A 12,657-nucleotide genomic window follows, 5' to 3' on the forward strand; every position below is an offset into this window, starting at 1 on the left:
CCTGCTGGTGTGCAAGGAGTACTGTGACACTGAGCTCCAAACTCAGCCGGGAAGCATAGTTTCTAACCTGGAGGTAGGTCCTTCTCCCATGGTTGCCGTGGCCACACCATAGGTGGATCAAGCCCAGTTCATGTCATACAAGTCTGGAAGTTTAACATTTCAGTCTGAACCACTCACTCCAATTCTTTACAGTGAGCACAGGGAAATGAAAGCCGGCTCTGCCCCCTCTTTGGTAACCAGCGCAGGATGAGGAGGGAGGACCAAGTCTCTCATAGGGACAGCTCAAGGTGACTCGCTCAGACCTGTAGGTCTCTCCAGGCTCTGGACATTCCCCCTGCCCCACGGCTGCCTGGAAACAGGATTCTTAAAGTTTCAGTGTCACCAGGTAGGCAATGGGAACAGTTGACTCGTGATCCTCCCTTTTCCCCAGTTGGTGCTAAACACCTGAGCTCATTCGGGGCCATCTCTGGAGAGCGGGGACCTCTCAAGAGACACTGTTTGGTAAGGAGCTCATTGGCTTTGAGGATTCATCTGAGTGACAGGGTCTGTAGTGTTGCCAAAGGAGGGTCACAGTCCCTGCTGGAGACCTGAGTCTGGCTGTGAGACTGTAACCTGTCACTGAGTTAGGGTGGGAAATTCTGTGCCTTCTAATTCCCCTGAGAGGAAATCCTTTGTACATCTGCCGTCTTCCCCTTCCCTCCTACGCAGCCTTCCAGCCGGCACGTGAGCTGACACCCACAGTGAGCTCAGAGAGGGCAGTGAACCCCACAGATGAAAAACCCACAGCTACCTGCACGGTGAGGGGTGGGAGGGTACTTACGTGCACCGAATGAGGATGAGAAACAACAAATATTGGACGGAAGCAGGGTCCTGTGCACCCAAGCACCACAGACTGCTCAGAAAGCACGGCACAGCTCCATTTCCCCAGGCAACTTCTCACACCTCCTAGCTCCCAAGCGCTCAGCTTCTACAGCCAGGGCCACGCTCTGTGTATCTGGCTGTCGTGGGTTCGGGCTGGGTCGGCCTCTAAACGCAGACAGACGCTCTCTAACTCCGTCTTCCCCCCCAAACGGGAAGGAAATGAGAATGAGGCAGAGAATGAGGTTAGAAAAGAAAAACTAGAACAGCTTTAATGTAATAATGGAAATGGTAGTGAAATGATAAAAATAAAGAACTACATACAACTATATATAAGCCCGATATCAAACCTGACTACCTCCCCAATCGCAAGCCCCACTGGTGCTGCCGAGCAGGTGGCACTGGGGAAGCCCCAGGCTGAGCGGTGGGAGCTGGATTTGGGAAACTCAGGGTCCAGATTAAAAGCAGGAGATTGGACAGTCCTCCCTGGAAACCAGCCATTGCAGAAAAGGAAAAAAAACTTCTCGTGGTCACTCAATTTATACTAAATATGGAGTATATGGCTGGACTTTATGATCTCAGAGGTCTTTTCCAGCCTCAACAATTCTGCGACCCTGTGAATACTCTCATCGGTCACCTGTCCTGTCTATTAATCCCCGGAGGTGCAACCTTTTACTTCTTTATGACCCCTCTCATTACCCAGCACCCCCAGTGTGGCACACAAGAGCCAACAGTGGCCTGGGTCACTAAGGGAATAAGCATAAGCAAGAGCCTTTCTGCACCCCAGTCCCAGGCAGTGACTGGTATTATCGCTGCTAGTAGCATTGGGTGTTATCACTGCTAGTAGCAGGCACTGTCTGTAAAAACATGCTGCCAACTTCAGAACATGCAGCCTTTTAGAAGAGACTAAACTGGAAAGTAAAAATCACTGAACAGAATAGGGGTTTTTAACTAAAACCAGGACACAAGCTCATGAAAATAATGCACAGCTCAGCTACTCCTCCCCATGTTCTCGAAACACATCAGGTCGCACCTGCTCCATCCACAATCATAAATGCAAATATTCAAATGCTGTGTTTGTCCCACCTGACTCTTCATGTGCTTGTCCTTTACAGTGAGTAAACGTGTTGTTATAGGCCTCCGGGTCATGTTTAGAGACAAGTCCAGAAATAATGTTTTTTATTAGTAAATTTCTATCATTATGAAATATTCTTCTTGAATAGAATCATAGAATCATATAATTCCCATGCTGTTGATTACATTAAGCACATTGGATATTAACACTATTTTCAGTGTTTCTAAAATTACAGGAATATTAGCAAGAAGCAGCTTATGTCCACAACATCTGCTGGTCTCCCGACTTTCGACCTTATGCACATGACAAAAAAAACACTCACGTATAGAAGACAATATGGTCTGAAAATTTTCACAAGTCACTTTCTCCGCAGATTTTGGAGAAAGCTACCGACTTTAAAACTACTTTAGAACACAAAAGAGAAACAAACATTAAATGCAGATTTGAGCTTAGCCCTCTCTGGGTGTGGAAAATCTGGCTGTGGGTTGAGATCTCCAGTGCAGGCATTAGAAGATAGAGTTTTACAGCAGCCAAGAATCTGGTCCATGGGTCCCTCTGCACTTCTGTCACCTCCTCATGGGCTCTATTCAGGCTATGGGCCGAGTACCCAGAGACATGGAGCTCAGGTTCCAAGCTCAGGATATTATTGTTTTAAATTGCCTGAGAAAGACATCATTAAGGATTTGACAAACAAGGTGCTCTGCTGGTGAGCCTAGGTCTGTAGCAGCAATGCCACACCAGCAAGCACCCACTTGGAAGGATTTTCTCGAGTTTTAAGGTTAAAAGTCCACACATAAGTTGGCCCTCTTTGGCGTGTCTTGTACACAGGGCATGGGTACGTACTACGGACATCCTGTTTGTCAGCAGGGATGGCTTTGATGAAGACGACAGGCATGGCCGGGGTTAGTTCCTTGAGCCTGGCATCTGTGATTATCCCGGTCTACAAAGGAAAGAAGACAAAGTCTTAGTTAGTTTTACAGGATATCCGTCAACTGAACCATGACACGCATGATCCTCTGTAATGTGCCTACAAGCTGGGGAAGCACAAACATCTTTCCTGAGATCAAGCAGGTGGACGAGTCTGTTTGAGGTACGGAGGCTCTGGGTCCAACACCTACCCTGTTTCATCCGAAACATCATCCCTCAATCATAACTTATTCCAAGGGTACAGATGCCCACTCTCATCAGATGTTCAACCTCTCACACACACCTGAGCAGGGCTTTGCAGTAGAACAACATTCTTGTCTGTGTCCGACCACATCATCCTTTTGCAGCTCTTAGGGTTTTGCCAGACCAGAAGAACCCTGTGGGAAGCGTTGCTTGTGCCAGGACCAACTGCAGACACCTGACCAGGGCTTGGGATGGAGTACAACACTTGCTTGAGAGGAGCCTAAAAGGCACCAAGTGTCCCACCGCACCACTAATACTTGAGTATAACCCGGGATACGCTTGAACATGCTCAATGTTTTCTGTGTCCCCAAAGAGGAAACAAAGGTTTGTTTCCTCTCCCATGGGTGCTCACAGCAGCAAGGAGGATCCCAAAGGACCACTCCTGAGGGAATATTGGCATTAAATGCCAAATCCCCACTCTCTTCTTCAAAGCAATGCCCTTGCTCAGCACATTGCCCAACCCAGGAAAAGGATGGTGTGCTGGCAGGGCACGGCATCAAAGGTTTATTTCTCTAACTTGAGTCTCTCTGGCAACTTCTGTTCCTCCTTCTGGCAGTAAAATGCCCTATACATCAATCAGGTTTCAGGAAAGGCTGCAAAATTGCTTAATGGAGGCTAGAGAGACCAAATGAAAACAAATATAATAAATAAAACTTTTCAGTGCTAAAGAAACTGCCTCCCGCTGCAGCTTAGCTTCACATATTATTTCAAATGCTCTTAGATCAGAGTTGTGTGATGAGATTCAACCTCTCTAGCAGTTTATTTAGTTCTGCAAATGAGTGAAGAAAAATAATCCCTCTTGCAACACACTTCGGTTTAATTGTACTAATGCCATCTGTTATACTAAGCTATGATAAATTGAACTCTGATTTAGGATTGTATATACCCAATGTGCTGAAAAAAAACATTAAATAATTCTTATAATACCTTGCAAAGAAGCTATTTATCAAGCATTATTATGTGTTCTTTCTAAATCCACATCCTTCATTTCTGAGGAAGGATTTTGATCAGATCTTTTTTTACTGTTGACAATTCTTTAAACCAAGTTTCCAAGATATATTCAAGCTATTGCTGGATTAGCAAGAGTTGAAATCTTCCTGAGATATCTCTATGGAACAGATCATTTTGTTACATCTGGGCTGATTGGCATTTGCATTTTTTTTCACTCTTATCATCTGAAATTAATTCTATTCTGAAAGCAGTTTTCCTGAACTATTGGCACAGCACACCTGGTCGAAAGCCACTGAGGTGTGCCTCAAGAACTCTTTACTTCTGCTTGTCCTGGCTTCTCAAGAAGCAATCCGAAGAGTGGACATGTCATACAGTGACACATCAATGGGTCCAAAGACTCAAATCAGCTGTCACAAGCCAGGGATGCTAATAGATTGCCCCAAACACGTATGGAGTAAGCCAGTATCCCCTCCCACCCAACTGCATTTCGAGCTGTTGCCAGCACTGACACCATCTCGCACTGTGTCCTGTTGCCTATCAGTGCCACAGCAACAGATAGTTTAGACCTCAACTAACCTGCCTGGTTTCATTTCATCCAATAGCTGCTGTTTCATAATGAATGTTTTATGAATTTAAGATACCCGAGGGCAAACATAAATGTTTAAATAGAAAAATGTGAGTAGCAGAACACAGAGGGACTTCTCTCTTTTTTTGGAGGCACAATCTAAATGTGAAATATGCTTTTAAAAGTGGAAGTATTCCCCACAGGGGTTCTTCTAAACATGGCCTGCCATTCTTACCAGAGGATTAACGTACAAGAGTTTACAACCCCAAAGAACTGTGCACCTGTTCTAAAAATTCTGCATCCATTAACATATACTGGCGCTCACTGGAATACAAGTAAAATTAATAGTTCCATTAGGTGGAAATATTTTGGTGTGACCAGCAACATATGAAAACGTTCCTTTCCTTTCTGAGATAAATTGAAGCATGATATCCAGAGATTATGAATTGTTCTATAAGAGAAATTGCTTGGTATCCTTCAATCACAAGGAAAATGTAACCAGAAACATTTACTAATGTCTAGATGGTCTCTGAAGACAAACCTCATGGCTGAACACAATTACCCACACGAGTTATTGGAGAGAGGCAGAAAGGAAAAGCCATGTGTTCCCCAAAAGATTTCTGGCTTTACACCACCAAAACTTCTCACTCTTCACTTCCACTGACACCTGGGGATGACTAAAACCTAGGCAGACCATTAAATTTCGAGTTATGGTAGTAATGATGGTAAAAAAAAATAGCAGTCACTGGCATTCATTTTTAATGGACTATTTGATATGTAAAAGCAGGTTTTTTTAAAAAAAACTTTCTGATTACTGTTGTGTCTAGGCAGGGAACTGCAGGACCAGAGTTTGGGAAACAGACTGGGGTGGTCTCTGCTCTGCTACTGTGACTTTTACTGTTAGCAGTGCTGAAATCATGGAGACAGGAGATCTGACTTTATACCCATGTAAGATCTTTACTTCAATCTTCTGACAGAGCCTTTGCCAACGTTCCTGACTGCCTGTGGCTTTCCAGACCCAGTGTGCACATCAACCCATTTCCAGAGAGAAAACAGCCTGGAGCTTTGACCTTCCCAAGGATTTGTGATAAAATGCATGGGATGGAATCTGGCAGTGAGTTAAAAGCTTTGTGTGACTTTCTGTCCTTCATAGGAAACTATCGCAGAGAGAGAGCTGAAAAATAAGTGGAGTATTAGATCTGAATTGCAAGGTCAGGATGGGAAACAGTTTATAACAGGCGTGGCCTCTCTCCTCAGCACCCTACCACCAAGCCCACAACAGATGAAGGAGGATCTTCGAGGTTAAGACTCGGAAGACCTGCCTCTGAAATGAAAGCCTCTTCTTGGAAGAGGGCAAACTTGACACAGATAAGTAAGTTCTGGGTGACCCACTTTGATCAGCCTTCCCTCTCTCACCGATCACAGGCAGCAGGAGCATCGCACTGGCTGCCCAGAGTATGAGCTGCATGAACCACTGTCATTTAATTCTCACAAATGAGGAGGTGCAGGATCACCAGCCAGGCAACTCGGAGGACAAAGCCCGGTGGGGATTTGTCAGTCTAACGGGTCTCACTCTGCAGCCTGCACTCCTAAGAGCTGACAGTTGTCAGAAGGAATGACAGGGACAATCGTTTCAATAAGGCCAAATGCTGGGTCCTGCCCTTTGGCCACAACAATCCCCAGCAGCACTACAGGCTTGGGGAGGAGTGGCCGCAGATCTGCTCAGCAGAGAGGCACCTGGGGGTGTTAATAGGTGGCCAGCTGAGCATGAGCCAGCAGTGTGTCCAGGGGGACAAGAAGGCCAATGGCATTCTGGCCTGGATCAGGAATGGTGTGGCCAGCAGGAGTAGGGAGGGGATCATGCTCCTTTGCTCAGCTTTGGGGAGGCTTCTCCTCAAGTGCTGTGTCCAGTTTTGGGCCCCTCACTACAAGAGGGACGTTGAGGTGTTGGAGAGGGTGCAGAGGTGGGCTAAAAGCTGGTAAAGGATTTGGAGCACGTTTTGTACAAGCAAGAGCTGAGGGATCTGGGGCTGTTTAGTCTGGAGAAGAGGAGGCTGAGAGGAGACCTTCCTGGTCTTTACAACTACCCAAAAGGAGGTTGTAGCGAGGTGGGGGTTGGTCTGTTCTCCCCAGTGGTGAGTGATAGGGCAAGAAGTTTAAGAGAAGGGTAGATGGTGCATTGAAGGACATGGTTTAGTGGTGTTCTTAGGGCTAGGAAAAGGTTGGACTCAGTGATCTTGAAGGTCTCTTCCAGACAAAATTGTTCTACGATCCTTTGATTCTAAACCCTGTTTGGCACCCCAAGGGGACAGCTAAAAGATGTGATTAATCTTTGGTCACAAACCTAGCTCTGCGGATGACATCTAGCAGCACTCAACAGGGGAAGGACAGTGGTCTGGGTTTGGCACATCCCACCTCTTCAGCTCTGGAGGAGTGAAGATGTAGGAAATCAGAGTCCTCTCCTTTCTCCCCACCACTGCTGAACAGGCAAGAGAGTGGTGATGCCACGTCGCTTTGGGAGGCAGCAGTGAAATCCCAACCACGCAGAGACAACACAGCCCTGAGAGGACCCACCTGGTTCAGTCAAGGTACACTGAGACTGAGATTCACCTTGTGAAAACTAGATGTATCACTCCTAGTTGGCCACCTTGAACTCCCTTCACAGCCATAGAACAATTCCAGGGGAAGATTCATCTGACCACCTTGGATACCCACTCCAGGCTGCAGAGGAGAGGCCCATCTTTCACATCTTTCCCATTCCCAAAACGGCAGCTCAAATGGATATTTTAGACGACTGTTTGCCTGGGTTGAGAAGTTCCCCAGAGTGCAGTACCAAGCAATAAATTCATAATATCCAGGGTTTCTCTCCCATCACCAGAGCCTAGGTGAGCTCACCTGTGCTTCCCAGCGCGCACCCTCCATGAACAGACCGTGGACATACGCTCCTTCCCTAGGAGGACTGGCAAAATCTTCTCTGTTCTTTTTGGTAACATCACACTGCAGGGTCATCTTGTCCAAAGGCCACACATTCTTTCGGGCTGTGGACTGCATGATGGCTGTCAGGAAAGACTGGGGATTGAAGAACCCAGCAAGCCACACTGAGGAGGGTAAGGAAAAGTCTCCTGTCCATGCCTCCAGCTCCTTGATGCGAGTGAGGAGATCAGCAAACCACGTGCCCAAACTGGCTGTGGAAGGGTAAGCCCTCTTCATCCAGGACTCGGGCACCATGTCCAAGAAGAGAGCATTCTGCAAGTTCTCCATGTCACTCGTCATGGTCAGTTCTCCCTGAAGCAAAAAGGGTAAATAAGCACAGGCAGCTCTTAAACCTGAACTAAACCTGCTTATAAGCAGAAGGTGAACTAGGAAGGCTGGAAGAGCATGGTGGTCTACACAGTCACTAGTGGTCACATACTGTGAATTTCTCCATGAGTTTTGGGTGCTTGAGAACACCTTATATTGCACATTCATGCATTCTCATCTTCCCTGCCATAAAAATACTACTTGGAGGTGTGGGATTAAGGCACCTTTGCCTAAACTTTAGTTTTAACCACAAGGCAACCATCTTGGCTAAAACATTGCAAAAGTGCAAACTAACCCCTGCAAACTCCTGCAAAATAACCTTTCTCACATCATTTGATGTGGGGTAATTGTCCAAAATGACTTAATTATCTATATAGCATTGTTTACATATCAGAACATTGAGAAAGTTTCCAGGACAATGTGCAACTGGTACGAAGGAGCTCTCCCCACAGAAGTTTTCCAAAGCAAACTTAAGGGTTGGTAGCACTAAGGGAGCTTGATGTTCTGACTCTAAGAGAAAACCCCACGGAGTGTGGAACGGATTGGAGATACCGTGGTCAAGCTCTGTGAACACAAAGGAACCTGGAGACATCAAGGAGCCTGTTAACGGCACATTTACTACTCTGATCCAAGAGTCTGTCATCTCTTGATAGAAATTGTCCTTTGGGTGAACTATGCTCATTATAATCCCATTATAATACCAAAACACACCTCCATCCCAAAAGCTACCCGCCTCTGAGATGCAACCACCGCTCAACTGAGCTTGCACACTGAATTTTTCTTGTCTATACCTTTAAATGTGAAGCAAGGAAAATTTACACTGATCACAACAAAGATATGCATGACTAGAGTCATGCAAGCTCCACCTGAAAGGTAACAAATAATATAAAAATGGCCCAAGAGAGGGGGCATGTTAGGGAAGATTCCACCATTGTCAGGGGAAATACCACCACAGACCACCTCTGACCCCTGGGATCAGTCGGCGGGCTGAGCCTCTCCTCCCCCCCACAGGGACGCCTTTGGGTAAGATCCAAAGGTCTGGTCTCACCAAGTGCTGCTGTGGAATACTTACGAATAAATTGCTCATAATCGTGAGCTGCTCATAATCTAATACCACTGTAACTTCTGCACGTGCTTTGCAGACAGTCATTGCCACCGGCAAGCAAAACGAACCTGTGTATGTGTTGCTTCAATAAACTATATTTGATTCTGATCTGGCTGTACGAGTCCCTGTTGGCACTGACACACAGAGTTTGGCATGTGAGTATGTTGCCACCCTCGTGAAGGCGGGCCTTGTGAACCCAAGGACACTGCCAGATCGAAGGTGCGTTGGCGCAACGCATTAGTTATTGGGCTTCACTCAGAACCTAACCTAGCCACCCCCAAACTCTCTGATATCTGAGAATAAGCTGGAATCAAGGGGGTGTAGATTCTGCCAAACTGATTTGCCCCTTTTTTTCGGCAACAGGAATTGTTGTCTTTTCTTTTTGCAACAGGAATTGTTGCCTCTTTTTCCGCAACAGATGTTGCCTCCTTTTAATGCAATGGGAGGAAAAGGTGTAACAGAGTGACAGTGAACACAAACGAGTCTTGGTTGTCCCACTGTTGTTTCTGGTTTCTCTTTTTAGGTGAAAATCTTTGTAAGGCAGATTTTCAGAGCTGCAAAGCTGCTCTCACTTAAGATGCCAGGACAGGATACTGGAATCTCTGATGATCTACTCCAAAACTGTCCAAAGGTTTGTTATGTCAAGCTCTGTCCCCTTCTCCACCTTCACTTCCCCTCTCTCCCCTTCTCTGTTATTACTTTGCAGCTCAAGTATTTCTTTTTGACTTCACATGTTGTCTGCAAATGTAATTACAGTTTGTTTCACAGCAGGGAAACACAGAACAAATTAAGATATGATTCAGCCAAATGAAACAGAGGTTTGACTCTTCCTTTATCCACCAATTATTTTTAAAGCTTTTAGAAACCTATATCAGTTTCACCCAGGCAGGAGAAGAGCTGGAACATCACTGCATGGCTAAAAAGCAATATGGCAATAATAGCGTCCCTCTGGAACTTCTGGTGCTCTGCAGAGGGGCTAGAAGCTCTGTCCATCAAAGCATCCAGGCCAGTGAAGTCTGAGCCATGCAATGGCACAGGAGAGATCAGTGAGTGACTCCACGTTGCAGAGATTCCCATCTACCAACCTGTCTTGCAATTTGGGGGTATTTACTGCAGGCTGGGAGCTTGAATCCAGGACACTGCAGAAAGACTGCTGGGGTTTGTTCAGTCCTCAGACTGTTACCCCGTTACACTTTACCACAGGGTCACCAATGATACCCAAAGATGAGTGTGCTGCCATTCAGTGGGACCTGGACAGGCTGGAGAATTGAGCTGAGAGTAACCTCATGAGGCTGATCAGAGTGAAATGCTGAGTCTTGCACCTGAGGAGGAGTAACCCCAGGTCCCAGTACATGCTGGGGACCGATTGCATAGAAAGCAGTTGCAGGAAAGGACCTGCGAGTCTCGGTGGACAAGAACCTGACCACGAGTCAGCAATGTTCCCCTGCAGCAAAGAAGGCCACCAGTGTCCTGGGCTGCATTAGGAGGAGCATTGCCATCAGGCTCCTGGCTCAGCGCTGGTGAGGCCACATCTGGAGTGCTGGGTCCAGTGCTGGGATTGTTCAGCCTCAGAAAGAAATGGCTCAGGGGGGAACTTTAAACACCTGCCAACCTCTGATGGTAGGAAGTAAGGTTACCCAGAGAGGCTGTGAGGTCTCCATTCTTGGAAATTTTCTTGGGGAACCTGCTCTACCTGATCCTGCTATGAGCGTGGGGCTGGACTAGACAATCTCCAGAACAACTGATCTGTGGTTTTATCATCCTCAGGCCAAGAAGTCTGCAAAAGTAAACATTTTCAAATGCAGGCTCAGCTTCCACCAGTATGTAGTGTCCTTCACAAGTTAAATCTTCGCATGCCCCTTGCTGAGCTAGAGGGGTACAACACACCACAGCAGCTTGGAGACTTAAAGCTGAAGTTGATCACTCTTGTGCATTATAAATACTTAGTTTTGTCCCTTTATCATTTTGCCAGAATTTATCTGACTTACAATTTCTCTTTGCCTCAGGCTGAGTGTTTTTGGAAGGATTAACTGAAATCATTGCTGAGAATGAGTGCGAGGGAATTGGGTCAGTCTATTCACATTAAAAATTTCCAACTGTTCTTTCACAGGACTTCAGTGCCTCTGGCCATGAGGTCAGCAGAGGTGCCCTTTATGGGGGCCACAAAAATCTATGAAGCTTTAGCAAAAGTTGAAAGCCGCTTAAAGCAACCACAACACATTTAGCAACTCTCATCAGGGTTCAGCAATTAAAAATCTTTGCCGTTTATTCCTTTCATGACTATGCCCCACAGAGCTCTGATCTGCAGATCTCACTGGCAGGCTACACTGGGACAAGATCACAGCTGGACACCCAACCAGACCATGGCAGAGCAGTGACGAGTGTCCTTGTCCATGGCTCATGCTGCATCTGGCACTGACAAGTGGGAGCAGGCTCAGCGCGGGGTGGTCAAGGCTTAGGGCAAATGAGTGTGGTTACAAAAGGTTTTCTCAAAGGAAGTAACCTGCAAAGGGACTCCTGGGCTTGGAACACAGCTTGTCATCAGAACAGAATTCCTCTGAGCTCTGTCGTAAATGCAACATTTGGAGCTGCTGGAGGAGAACATAAACAGAGGGTTTGGATGCACATCTGCCCCATGTGCTGTGTCTGATGGCAGGGAGGAACAGTGTCACCTGAAATGTCCATTCTACCACTTCTGGCTTTTAAGTATTCAGCTTACAAACCTTATCTTTTTTCTTTTTCCTTTTTTTTTAACTTTTTTTTTTCCTTTCTTTTCTATTCCTGTGAATGTTTCTAAACCTCCCCAGTAAAACTCATTTTGTCTGGCACTAAGCAGGGGCAGTATGTTGAGTGGATTTGTCTCCCCAGCACCTACTAATTCAGATTGGAGCTGAGAGAACTTTTGTACAGCCCCGCACCTGCAGCCTAAGGTTGTCCATTCAGAGTTTCCCCCCCAGCTATTTGTGGTTTCCCATCCAGAAATCACCTCCCTGGGAAATGTTCATCTCTCAAGAAGAGGGACTGCTGCAAGGCATTATTAAACCTCTGCTCCAAAGCTGACCTGTTAAAAGTAGGAAGCTTTTAAAGCATCTGAAGCTGCTGGTTTTCCCCATGGAGAACAGATTTCTGGTGGATAGAGAAAATAATGTGTACAAGGCTGTAAGAAGGTCTTTGTTCTAACAAGCAATAAATGAGGTTAAATGAAAAGGTTGAAGCAGGACTATTGGCAATTAGTCGTAAAACACAAGGAACAACTGTAACCACATTTCAAAACACACATCACCTTCTGTCATTTCACACGAGCAGGGAACAGGTAGGTCTCTGCCAGGAAATCATCTCATTATTTCTATTCAATGATTTCACAATTGCAGAGAATCTTAACGTGATGGGTAACATGGTAAAAGGTCTTTAAAGCCCTGGGTAATTCCAAGCACAAGGGTCAAACAAATGAAAAACGTCTCATTTTGCTATTTGCCATGAAGTGACAAAGAAATACAAAGGCAGTGTTTGCCCCGTGCATTTCCTGAGCTGTTTCACTTTATCTACAACACACTTTCAGACATTTTGCTGACCCACAACTAAAGCTTACACAACAGAAAAGCGTGGGGGATCTGATCAGAGGGGCTGGTAACG

The 12,657-nt window shown here is 46.0% G+C and overlaps 1 protein-coding gene across 1 annotated transcript in view; it reads right to left on the bottom strand.

Annotated features, from left to right (window-relative positions):
* Positions 1-2,592: 2,592 nt before the first annotated feature.
* The window catches only part of LOC104271167 (dynein heavy chain 9, axonemal-like), a 62,504-nt gene continuing 52,439 nt past the window's right edge, over positions 2,593-12,657 (bottom strand). The window contains exons 12-13 of the mRNA XM_009865761.1: positions 7,515-7,904; positions 2,593-2,873 (exon numbers count right to left, since the gene is read on the bottom strand). Coding sequence (XP_009864063.1) covers positions 2,646-2,873; positions 7,515-7,904 — 618 coding nt within the window. The 3' untranslated portion in view covers positions 2,593-2,645. The remainder of the gene's footprint in view (positions 2,874-7,514; positions 7,905-12,657) is intronic.

This window comes from Apaloderma vittatum, unplaced genomic scaffold (assembly GCF_000703405.1).
Source record: "Apaloderma vittatum isolate BGI_N311 unplaced genomic scaffold, ASM70340v1 scaffold7143, whole genome shotgun sequence".
Taxonomy (NCBI): Eukaryota; Metazoa; Chordata; class Aves; order Trogoniformes; family Trogonidae; genus Apaloderma; species Apaloderma vittatum.